Below are 12,277 nucleotides of genomic sequence, written 5' to 3' on the forward strand. Positions count from 1 at the left end.
CAGTGGAGTCTAAAACGCTTCAAGGTGAAAAACAGTAAGATGTTAACAGAAGTTTCAGAAGCCTTCTCTGGAGAGCAGTGTAGGTTGAGGCAGGCTGGTGGTGGCTCTCTGACTTGAGCTGGGAGCCTTGTCTCTCCTCACCCCATTCCCTGACTGCCACCCCAGCCACCCAAGAGTGTTGCTGTACAGTTCTGGGGACCATGGAGGGGCCAGGAAGAGGTATAGCTGTAGCCATTTCCATCTATGGCATTCTGGCCATGGCGTCCAAGGTCACCCCTATCTCCCAGTGAACTCCCAGGCCCTTTTCCAGGAAGACGCCCCTCCTACTCCCATGAGAAGTGGCCTGGGGTAGCGGGGTTAGGCCTTGGTCTCTTTGCCCTCTAGCCCAAGGTTCAGATCCCAGCTCCTGGTACTTCCCCATAGTGTGACTGTGAGTGTGGTTTAACCTCTGCGCCATCTGTAAAATGGGGACAATAACCTTCTGTGGTGGTCAAGAGCATCTAAGGCATTAGTCCATGGACAAATTCTCCCAGCTCCTGCTGCCCACTTGGAGCACACTCCTGTCCCCTGCCAGATCAGTGAGTGGGTGGGGGGCCCACAGATTGCCATGGCAGCCTGGCACTAAACATCCACCTCTCTGTTCTTCTCTCCCTGGCCCATGCCCCAGCTGGACATCGTTGAGTTCATCCCCTCTCTCCTCTACTTTGGCTACACAGCCCTCATGGTCTTGTCCTTCTGGCTGCTCACGGGCACTATCGGCTTCTATGCAGCCTACATGTTTGTCCGCAAGATCTATGCTGCCGTGAAGATAGACTGATTGGCTGGATGGTGGCCGGGCCCTCTCCATCCTTGGACAGGAAAGCCAACCTGCGTGGGGAACTGCAGACACGCAAAATAAAATAACTCCTGCTCGTTTGGAATGTAACTCCTGGCACAGTGTTCCTGGATCTGGGTCTGCATGGTGTGACTCGGGAGGGCCTGTAGATAAATCTTGCATTTTTCTTCATCATATTTTTCCAGTTCTGTGGGGGATGAGTTTTTTGGTGGGTTGTTTTTTCTTCAGTGCTAAGCAAGTTCCATCTAGTAGGAACTCGGACTTGTTGGTTCAGGTTTATTTTTGGTTTGGAATTCTTTTCTTTAATGTTTTTCGACAAATGGATCCAGGATGGATAAATCCACCAAGATACTGGGTTTTGGTCGCTGTCTCCACTTCAGTTCCTCAGGGCTCTTGGCCACCCCACAACTACCTGGAAGAGGAAACAGCAGGCCTTCTGGGGCTTCAGTGAGGTTTCTGGGCCTCTCACTACCTGTCCTAGCCATTGACACCGTGACAAAGCACAGCACTAGCCCAGACTTGCACCCTCAGTGCTGACCATCCTCTGCCAGCCCCTTTCCCTGCTTCTTCTGTCCTTCCCAGCCTCCTCCCAGGGCTGCCCAAGGCAGGGGCTCCAGCTAGACCTCTGGGTCTTTTCACCAGGAGAAGCCAAAGCTTGGTTGCTACGTGGAAATCTCTTAGATATACTGAGCGCCAAGTTCCCTAGGACTGCAAGAATCAACCCTGTTCAGAGCGGCAGGAGTTTGCTAGACCAGCAGGAAGGAAAAAAAGAGACTTGGAGTGAACTGGCCACCGCATTGTTTTTGTGCCAAGAAACCTTGGGCCTAGGGGCAAGTATTTCAGGGCCAAGCGCCCACATGTCTGTGTCTGGAAAGGGTAGCTAAGGCCACCAGGGTCCTCACTCCCTCAGGATTGCTTCCCATTCCTTCCACAGGGGGTCACTGCACTTGACAAAGTGTGCTGGTGGCAGACCCTCTCCTCCCCGACTTCTGGGGCAAAACAAGGAGACCATAGACCTCGGATCCCCTCCTTAAGGAGGCTGGGTGGAGGCCTTCTCTCCCTGGCATCCCCAGCCTCAGTGCCCACACTTGACTCTTTTAGATAGACCCATCCCCTTGACCCCCTGTCTCAATTCTTGCCTCTTCCTTTTTGGGACACCCAGAAACTGCTTGTGTGAAGGAAGATGGAAGGTTAAGTTCTGTCATTCCTTCCCCAATTCCCAGGAATTGGCAAGGAGCCCAGTCTCCCCAAGTTAGAAAGAAGGAGCTAATGTGGCTGACCTGGCTCCTCTACAGTCCCCCATTCTTCCAGACCCCTGTCTGCCCCACGCATGTCATAAATACTTGCTTTTAAGTTGCGAGAGACCAAACCCACCCTGGTGTAAGGATTTAGTAACAGCCACTTACCCTTGTTCCAGACCCTTTGGGACTCCCACCACAAGGCAAAGCTCAGGATGCTGGTTAATCTAGGAATACCCCCCCCACACACACACCCTGGATTCTCCCAGCAGCCCCCACCAGGTCCACCAGTCAAACCAGTGAACTTCTCAATCTTGCCTCATAGCGACTCCGCAGTGCCAAGCGGTGTCCACCAAGAATCCGGTTGGAGGAAAGGGAACCCAAGCAGTAGAGAATGATATTGGAGTCTTTTGTTCTTTCAAATCTTGTTTTTTTTTTTTTTTTACCCCCCCTCCCCCCAAAAGAGATTCTCTTTATGGGGGAGTGGAGAATTGGACTCCTCATAAAGGGTTCAAACATCACTGATTTTCTGACTTTTTAAATCATCATTATTTTTAATTAAAAATGCCTGTATGCCTTTTTTTGGTCAGTTGTAAATAAATATACCATTGTCCTCTTGTTATGTCTCTTAATTCTCATGCAAGGGTTGTTGGGTCTGAGGGGAGAGAAATTTCCCAAATAGGTTGAGTTGAGTGGTTTCCCTCAAAGCCCAATTTCATGTCAGGCCTTCTAGGACTCAGACCACTGCTGTTTCCTCCCCTGGTGCAAGTCCATAGCCTATCCCATATACTCAGCCCTTCCATACTATATTGCAAACATTTGATCCTATGATTCCACAAGTAAGAAATGGCAATCAATTGTGAACTTTGGTATCAGTGAGACCTGGTTTTGGATCCCAGCTCCAACATTTTATTGCCAAGTCACGTCACCTCCCTATCATGTAGAGCTCCTTCAATTGCAGGCAACATAATGTAGGTCAAACTGACTTAAGCCCCAAGGGAATTGATTGGATCATGAGTGGTGTTTGGCTTCAGATCTACCTGGATCCAGCATCTCAAAGGATAGCCTTAGGACTCTTGCCCTTTCTTCACTGTCCTTCAATCTTTTCGATCACCAGTGGTCATCCTCCCTGTGGAGGATGGGCCAGGGAACACATCACTCTAGGCTTACACAATCCAATTTGATAAGCCCAGAGAGGGGGAAAAAAGACATTGCCCTCTCTACTTCAGTATATTCAATATATGTTTATTCAATATAGATAAATCCTGGGAAAGACCTCTGAATAGCCCAGCTTGAATTATTATTTGCTCATCTTGGACCAATCACAATATCCAGGGGATGGAGTAGCATCATGGGCCAGGCCTGGGCCACATACACCAAGAGTGCTGGATACTGTGAATTCAGCCCCACCAGAATCACCTGGAATGGCTGGTAAGGGGTGCAAAGCCCACCCCCTCCAACTCCAAGCCTCGGTTTCTTCATTGCAGTGAGAATGGTGCTGGTTACCATTTATGGAGAACTTCCTGTGTTTCAGACACTATTCCAAACACTTTCCATGTATTAGCTCATTTAGTCATGGATAGAATCCTCGTAGACAGGTTCTCTTATCAGTCCCCTTTTACAGAGGCAACTGAGGCATCAAATAGTTGAGACATCACTGCTGGGTATCCAATGACAAGTGAATAGTGGAGTAGTAGTCAAATCAAGGCAGCCAGACTCCAGAACCTGTCCTTACTACTGCTGTACTACAGCTGCCTCTCAAAACAAAAGAAAAACAGCTTTATTGAGGTATAACTGATGTACAATAAGCTGCACAATTTCATAAGCTTTGACTGTGCACACACATACACAACATGAAACCATCACAATCAAGATAGTGAAGACATCCTTCAATCCTAAAAGTTTCATGTGCCTTTGTAATCCGGCTCTCTTGCCCCTCTCCATCCCCAAGAAATCAGTGTTTTGCTTTCTATCACTATAGATTAATTTACATTTCCTAGAGTTTTATATAAATGGAATCATACATTATATATTCTTTTTTTGTCTGGCTTCTTTTGTTCAGTGTAATTATTTTGAGATTAATCATGTTGTTATGGGTATCAATAGATCATTCCTTTTTTATTTCTGAATAGTATTCCTTTGTATGGCTATACAATTATTTGTTCATCCACTCATCTATTGAATGATTGTTGCCAGTTTGGAGCTGTCACAAACAATGCTGTTATGAACATTCATGTACAAGTCTTGTGTGGACATGCATTTCCTTTTAGGTAAGTACCAGTGAGATAGCTGGATCATATGGTAGGTGTATGTTTACCTTAAACTGCCAAGCTGCTTTCCAAGATGGTTGTATCATTTAATATTCCTGTCAAAAAATACATGAAAGTTCCAGTTCTTAACACATCCTAACACTTGGTATGGTCAGTCTTCAGAATTTTGGCCATTCTAACAGACGCATGATGGTATCTCATGATTTTAATTTGTATTCCCTAATGACAAAATATTTTTTCATGTGCTTATCTGCCATCCATGTCTTCTTTGGTGAAGTGTCCAAAATTTTGGCCAGTTTTTTTATTGGGTTGTTTGCTTCCTTACTGTTGGATTTTGAGAGTTCTTTATATATTCTAGAAAGAAGTCATTTATCAAATAACATGCTTTGCAAAGGTTTTCTCCCAGACTGAGGCTTTTGTTTTCATTCTATTAACAGTGTCTTTTGAAGAACAGAAGTTTTTTATTTTGATAAAGTCCAATTCATCAATTTGTTCTTTTATGGATTTTGCTTTTGGTGTTGTATCTAAGGTGTCTGTCTTAGTTTCCCAGCTTCTATTACAAATAATACCATAAGTGGGTTGGGTTAACAACAGGAATTTATTGGTCACATTTTCAAAAGCTAGAAGGCTTGCTTCCTCCAGTGTTTGGTAGCATTCTGGCTGGCCAGCAAAACTTGGGTTCCTTGGCTTTCCCATCACATGGCAGTGTCCCCTCCTTTCTCTTCCAGCTCCTCTCCTTCCTACTTCTGACTCCTCCCCATGGCTTTCTCTCTTATAAGCCTTCAGTAATAGGAATAAGACCCATCTTGATTCAGTGGGCCACACCTTAACTAAAAATAACATCTTCAGATCAGTCTATTTACAGTGGATTACACCTACAGGGATGTGGATTAAGAGATTAAGAACATGTCTAAATTGGGGTACATATTCAACCTACCATACCAATGAAGCCATCTGGGCCCAGAGATTTTTTTTTTTTTTAAGTTTTAAACTACAGTTTAATTTCATTTCTAAATATACAACTATTCAGGATTTCCATTCCAAATGAGCTTTCAAAGAATTTGTCCATTTCATCTTCAAGTTGTCAAATTTATCGGTATAAAGTTATCCATAATATTCTTACATTATCCTTTTAGTACCTGGGGAATCTGTACTGGTGTCACCTCTCTCGTGCCTGATATTGGTCATTTGTGTCTTCTCTCAGTCTGGCAAGAGGTTTATCAATTTTATTGATCTTTTCAAAGAACCAGCTTGTGCTTCCAGTGATTTTCTCTATTTTTTCTATTTAAATGATTTGTACATGTATCTTTATTTCCTTTTGCTTATTTTAGTTTTAATTTGCTCTTCTTTTTTCTAGTTTCTTAAGGTAGAAGCTGAGGTCATTTATTTGATGCCTTCCTTTTCTAATTCAGGCTCACCTTGGAGATGTGGGTTCATTGCCAGACCACTGCAATAAAGTGAGTCACATGAATTTTTTGGTTTCCCCATGCATATAAAAATTACATTTACACTACACTATAGTCTGTAAAGTGTGCAATAGCATTATGTCTTAAAAAAAAAACACAAAACTACATACATACCTTAATTAAAATGTGACACAGAAACAAAGTGAGTACATGTTGTTGGAAAAATGATGTCGATAGACTTGTTCGACGCTTTGTAAAAAATGCAATTATTTGCAAAGCACAATAAAACGAGGTATGCCTGTATAGGCATTTAGTGCTATAAATTTCCACTTAAGTACCTCTTTAGCAGCATCTCAGAAATTCTGGTAAATTGTTTTCATTGTCATTTGGTTCAAAACACTTTCCAATTTCCATTTCAATTTATTTTTTTATTAAGAAGTGTGTTATTTAGTCTACAAATATAGGGGGAGATTTTTCAATCTGAAAAATCTGGTCTATGATCTATCTGGTTAATGTTCCATGTGTGCTTGAAAAGAATGTGTATTTTGCTGTTATTGAGTGAAGTATTCTATAAATGTCAATAAGGTCAAGTTAGTTGATAATGTTGTTCAAGTCCATAGTATCTTTGCTGATTTTCTGCTTACTTGTTCTATCAGTTATTGAGAGAAGAGTATTAAAATCTCTGACTTTAATTGTGGATTTGCCTATTTCTCCTTGCAGTTCTATTTTTTGCCACATGTATTTCAAAACTCTATGATTAGGCTTATGTTGTCCTGTGGATAAATTGGTCCCTTTTTTAGTACAAAAACTTCTTTATACCTGGCTATATTAATATTATTTAATATAACCAGGGATACAGCCACTCTACTGTGTGTGTGCATATGTGTTGTGTGTTCCATTTTATATCCGTTTTTATTTTTTACTATTTTTTTCTTTGCTCCTTTAGCAGCTTGTGAGCTTTTTATATACATTAATAATTTAGTTTTTTTAATTTTTAAAATTCTACTTATTTTTAATTGTGGTAAAATATATATATGAAAATAACTTTAATTGTTTCAAGTAGAAAATTCTTTGACATTAAGTGCATTGACAATACTTTTACCGCTATTTATTTCCAGACTATTTTCATCATCTCAAAGCAAAACTCATACTCACTTAGTAATAATTCCCCATTTTCCCTTTCTACCACTCCTGGTGTTTCAGTTTGCTAGAGCTGCTGGAATGCAAATATACCAGAAATGGGTTGGCTTTTTCAATGGGGATTTATTAGGTTGCAAATTTACAGTTCTAAGGCTATGAAAATTCCAAATTAAGGCATCAAGAGGTAGATACCTTCTCTGAGGAAAGGCTGCATGGCCTTGGAGTTCTTCTGTCACATGGGAAGGCACATGGTGACGTCTGCTGATCCTCCTCCTCCTGGGTTCTGGTTTCAAAATGGCTTTCTCCAAAACGTCTCTGGGCATTTCTCTCTTAGCTTCTCTGAGCTCTCTCAGTTTCATCTGTCTTATTCTCTCATAGAGGACTCCAGCAAGGGGATTAAGATGCACCTTGAATGGACGGGGTCACATCTTCATGGAAACAACCTAATCAAAAAGTCCCACCCACAAAAGGTCTGCCCCCACAAGAATGGATTAAAAGAACATAGTCTTTTCTGGGGTACATAACAGCTCCAAACTAGCACACCTGGTAACCGCTATTCTGCTTTCTATACTTAGGAAACTTGCTTATTCTAAGTATTTCATGTAAGAAAGATCATACAATATTTGTCCTTTTCTCTCTGGCTTATTTTACTCAACATGTCTTCAAGGTTCATCCATGTTGTAGTATGAACCAGCACTTCATTTCTTTTTATGACTGAATAATATTCCATTGTAGGATATACCACGTTTTATTTTTTCATCTGTTGTTGGACACTTGGGTTGCTTCCATCTTTTGGCTATTGTGAATAATGCTGCAATGAACTTGATGTACAAATAAATGTCTGAGTCCTGCTTTCAGTTTTGTTTTGTTTTGTTTTGTTTTGTTTTGTTTTGCTATGTTTTGAGGGGAGGGTATATACCTTAGAGTGGAATTGCCAGGTGATATGGTAACTCTATTTTTAACATTCTGAGGAACCACCAAACTGTTTTCCAATGTGGCTATACTATTTTACATTCCCACCAACAATGTACAAGAGTTCCTATTTCTCTGCATCCTCACCAACATGTTATTTTCAGTTTTTTTTTTATAATAGCCATCCTAGTGGGTGTGAAGTGGTAGCTCATTGTAGTTTTAATTTGCATTTCTTTAATGACTAATGATATTAGGCATCTTTTCATGTATTTATTGGTCATTCAGATACCATCTTTGGAGAAACTGTCTATTCACATCCTTGCTCGTTTTTAATTGAGTTGTCTTCTGATTGCTGAGTTGTGGGAATTATTTGTATATTCTGGATAGTCAAGTCCTCTATTTCCTTGTTTATCTTCTGTTTAGATGTCTGATCAATTATTGAAAGTGGTGTATTGAAGTTTCCAACTATTATTTAGAAATATCTATTTCTCCTTTCAGTTCTGTTAAGTTTTGCTTCGTAATGTTGGGGCTCGGTTGTGAGATGCATATATGTTTATAATTATAATATCTTCTTGCTGTATTGAGCCTTTTATTGATATATACTTCTTTATCTCTTGTAGTCTTTTTTGGCCTAAAGTCTATTTTGTCTGGCAGTAATACAGCCACTTCGGCTCTTTTTCCACCCTTTTACTTTTAACCTCTTTGTGTCTTTGTATCTAAAGTGAGTCTCTTGTAGACAGCATATAGGTGGGTCGTGCTTTTTCATCCAGTCTGCCAATCTCTGCCTTTCTATGGAGGCATTTAATCCATTGGTATTTAAAATAATAACTGAGAAGAAAAGACTTACTTCTGCCATTTAGTTGTTTTCTGTATGTCTTATATGTTTTTTTTTTTTTCTTTACCCCATTACTGCCTTTTTTGTATTTAGTTACTTTTTTGTAGTGTACCATTTTGATCCTGTTCTTTCCTTTTCTCTGTATTTTTTTAGTTATTTCTTTAGTAATTACCATTAACATCTTAAACTAAAAGCTACCTGGTTTAACTAGTACCACCCTAATTTCAGTAGTATATACAAACTACTATATATCTCCATCCCTTCCCCTTTATATTGTTATTGTTTCACATTACATCTTAATGCCTTGTATTCCCATTAATATAGATTTTAAATGGTTTTGTTTTGTTTTTTGTTTTTTTTTTTTACCCATTTACCTATTACATCATCTGGAGGGGAGCAGTTACAAACCAAAAGTAAAATAGTACAGGGTTTTTATTTACCTATGTAATTACCCTTTACCAGTGCTCTTTATTTCTTCATATGGCTTTGAGTTACTGTCTAGTATCCTGTTATTTCAGCCTGAAGGACTCCGTTAAGCATTTGTAGGGAAGGTCTTCTGGTAATGAATTGTTTCAGCCTTTGTTTATCTGTAAATGTCTTCATTTCTCCATTTTTGAAGGGTAATTTTGCTGGATATAAAATTCTTGGTTGACAGGTTTTTCTTTGAGGACTTTATATATGTCATTCCATTGCCTTCTGGCCTCCATGGTTTCTAATGAGAAATCCACTGTTAATCTTATTGAGGATCCCTTATATATGACAAGTTGCTTCTGTCTTGCTGCTTTCAAAATTCTCTCTTTGTCTTTGGATTTTGGCAATTTCACTATAATGTGTTTTGCGGTAGATCTCATAGAATCTATCCTGCTTGGAGTTCATTGAGTTTCCTGGATGTGTATATTCATGTGTTTACTCAGGTTTGGGGAATTCTTCAAATACTTTTTCTGCTACGTTCCCTCTCTCTCTTGTCCTTCTGGGACTCAAATGATGTACATGTTGTTATGCTTGATGGTGTCCCACAGGTCCCTCGAGTTCTGTTCCTTTTTCCTCATTTTTTTCTTTCTTTTCCTCACACTGAATAATTTTGGATTGTCTTGCCTTCAAGCTCAGTAATGTTTTCTTTTGCCTGTTCAAATCTGCTGTTGAATCATCTGGTGAGTTTTTCATTTCAGTTAGTGTTCTTTGCAGCTCCAACATTTTTGTTTAACTCTCTATATATATCCTTTCTGTCTCTTTATTTTGTTCAGACAATATGTTCCTGATTTCCTTTGTGTTTTTTTTGTTTGTTTGTTTGTTTTGTTTTGTTTTTTGTCTATAGATCCCTTTAGCTCATTGAACATATTTAAGACAGTTGATTTAAAGTTCAGTGTATGAGCTTCCTCAGAGATGGTTTCTTTTTTTCCTATGAATGGGTCAGATGTTCCTGTTTTCTTTGTGTGTTTTGTAATTTTTTTGTTGAGAACTCGACGTTCTGAATATTGTTATAATCCTGGAAATCCAGTTCTCCCCCTCCCTGGGTTTGCTAAGCTTGTTGTTGCTATTGTTGAGGGCTGGAGCTATCAATTTCTGACTTTTCTAAACTGTTTTTACTCCCAAACAGGGAATGGAAAGAGAAAGGGGGGGTGGGGGATATAGGTTCTACCTATTTATTAAGTCCTTTGACACTTTTGCCTGAGTGGGTTGGGACAGTGGCCACCCTCAGAGACAACCCCCCAGTGATCTGAGATAGCTGATCAAAAGCTGTGATCAGCAGTCAGACCACACATACCCTGGATTTTGGAGGACTAGATGGTGTAGTCCATCCTCACACCAACAAGCTGCACCAGGAACCTGGGCTATAGTCCTCATGGCTCTCTGCCTCACGGCTGGGAGATGGGGGGTGAAAGGTGCTGCACTGAGGGTGAAATTCACCAATATTTACTGCAATTTACCAGCGTCTTCCTTCATCAGTTTCGTGGATGCTGCACATGTTCCACCAGATTCTAGGGTTTTAAAATAGTTGATTCAGACAGTTCCTTGCAGTTCAATAGTTATTTTGGTGGAAGGACTGATTCCTGGAGTTTCCTACTCTGCCATTGTCCCACATTCCTCTTCCCCCCGTTTTCTTTTGTCTCTGAAAAATTTAAGCTCTCCCTCAAATTTGAAGGAGAGCTTTGCTGGATAAAGAATTCTTGTTTGGCAATTTTTCTCTCTCAGAATTTTAAATATGTCATGCCACTGCCTTCTTGCCTCCATGGTGGCTGCTGAGTAGTCACTACTTAGTCTTATGCTGTTTCCTTTGTATGTGGTGAATTGCTTTTCTCTTGCTGCTTTCAGAACTTGCTCCTCTTCCATATTTGACAGTGTGATCAGAATATGTCTTGGAGTGGGTTTATTTGGATTTATTCTATTTGGAGTTCACTGGGCATTTACGATTTGTGTATTTATGGTGTTTGGAAGCTTTGGGAAGTTTTCCCCAACAATTTCTTTGAATACTCTTCCTAGACCTTTACCCTTCTCTTCCCCTTCTGGAACACCAATGAGTCTTATATTTGGACGTTTTATATTCTCTATCAGATCCCTGAGGTCCATTTTGATTTTTTCAATTTTTTTCCCTATTCTTTCTTTTCTTCTTTCATTTTCCTTTCTGTCTTCCTCCAGGTCACTGATTCACTGTTCATCTTCCTCTAGTCTTGTACTAGGAGTATCCAGAATCTTTTTAATTTGGTCAACAGTTTCTTTAATTTCATAAGATTATCTATTTTTTTATTTACTCTTGCAATTTCTTCTTTATGCTCTTCTAGGGTCTTCTTCATGTCCTTTATATCCTGTGCCATGCTCTCATTTTTCATCTTTAGTTCTTTGATTAATTGCTCCAAGTACTGTGTCTCCTCTGATGTTTTGATTTGGGTGTTTGGGCTTGGGTTATCCATATCGTCTGTTTTTTTCATATGCTTTAAAATTTTCTGTTGTTTTTGGCCTCTTGGCATTTGCTTAACTTGATGGGATTCTTTTAGGATATGTAGACTGATACAAACCCTTATTTCTAATTTGTCAGACCTACAGCTTCATGGAGTATACTTTCTCTAACTAACCAGCAGGTGGCATCCACGAGCCACCTATTCCCCTCAAGCCAGTTCTCCCCCACTTTGTCTTTGTGGTGAGTGGGGGTGTGAGTCTTGTGGGGTCCAATTGGTGCACCAAGCTTGCGTGTGTAGTTGGTATTGCCTGCCCTGCATATGGGGCGTGTGTCTGAGTGGTTGGCGGGGTGGTGCTTTAATAATCAAATCTCCCAGGTGTTCCTGGAGATTTAAAGTTGTTGCAGTAGTGTAATCCTTCAGTTCAGTCTTGCCACAGTTTGTCTCTGCCACTGACCCACAAGTCCTTGGTATTGGCGTATGGTTCCTGGGCCTTGCGAGTGGGTCCCTCTTCCAAGCTGTGCACTCCTAGGTTCTCTGCTGAGGGATGACTGTGCTATGTCATAGGTGAGTGCTGTCCCCCAAGGGAGGTTCTGGGCTGCAGGACTGTGTAGGGGTGCTCCCAGTCTGCTGAAAGGATGGCTGAATGGGGCGTGTTAATTTCCCCCTTTTCACACAGTTCTGCCTTCCCAGCTCTGGGACAATTAGCTGAGTGTACAGGAAAGGCTGTTGTCCATGCCCGATATT

At 40.7% G+C, this 12,277-nt stretch overlaps 1 protein-coding gene across 4 annotated transcripts in view; it reads left to right on the forward strand.

The window, feature by feature from the left end:
* The window catches only part of TM9SF4 (transmembrane 9 superfamily member 4), a 75,621-nt gene extending 72,930 nt beyond the window's left edge, over positions 1–2,691 (forward strand). For all 4 annotated transcript variants that reach the window (XM_037812395.1, XM_037812393.1, XM_037812394.1 and 1 more), the window contains one exon: positions 668–2,691. In XM_037812395.1, coding sequence (XP_037668323.1) covers positions 668–817 — 150 coding nt within the window. In that variant the 3' untranslated portion in view covers positions 818–2,691. The remainder of the gene's footprint in view (positions 1–667) is intronic.
* The last annotated feature ends 9,586 nt before the right edge of the window (positions 2,692–12,277 follow it).

This window comes from Choloepus didactylus, chromosome 19 (genome assembly GCF_015220235.1).
Source record: "Choloepus didactylus isolate mChoDid1 chromosome 19, mChoDid1.pri, whole genome shotgun sequence".
NCBI classification, from domain to species: Eukaryota; Metazoa; Chordata; class Mammalia; order Pilosa; family Megalonychidae; genus Choloepus; species Choloepus didactylus.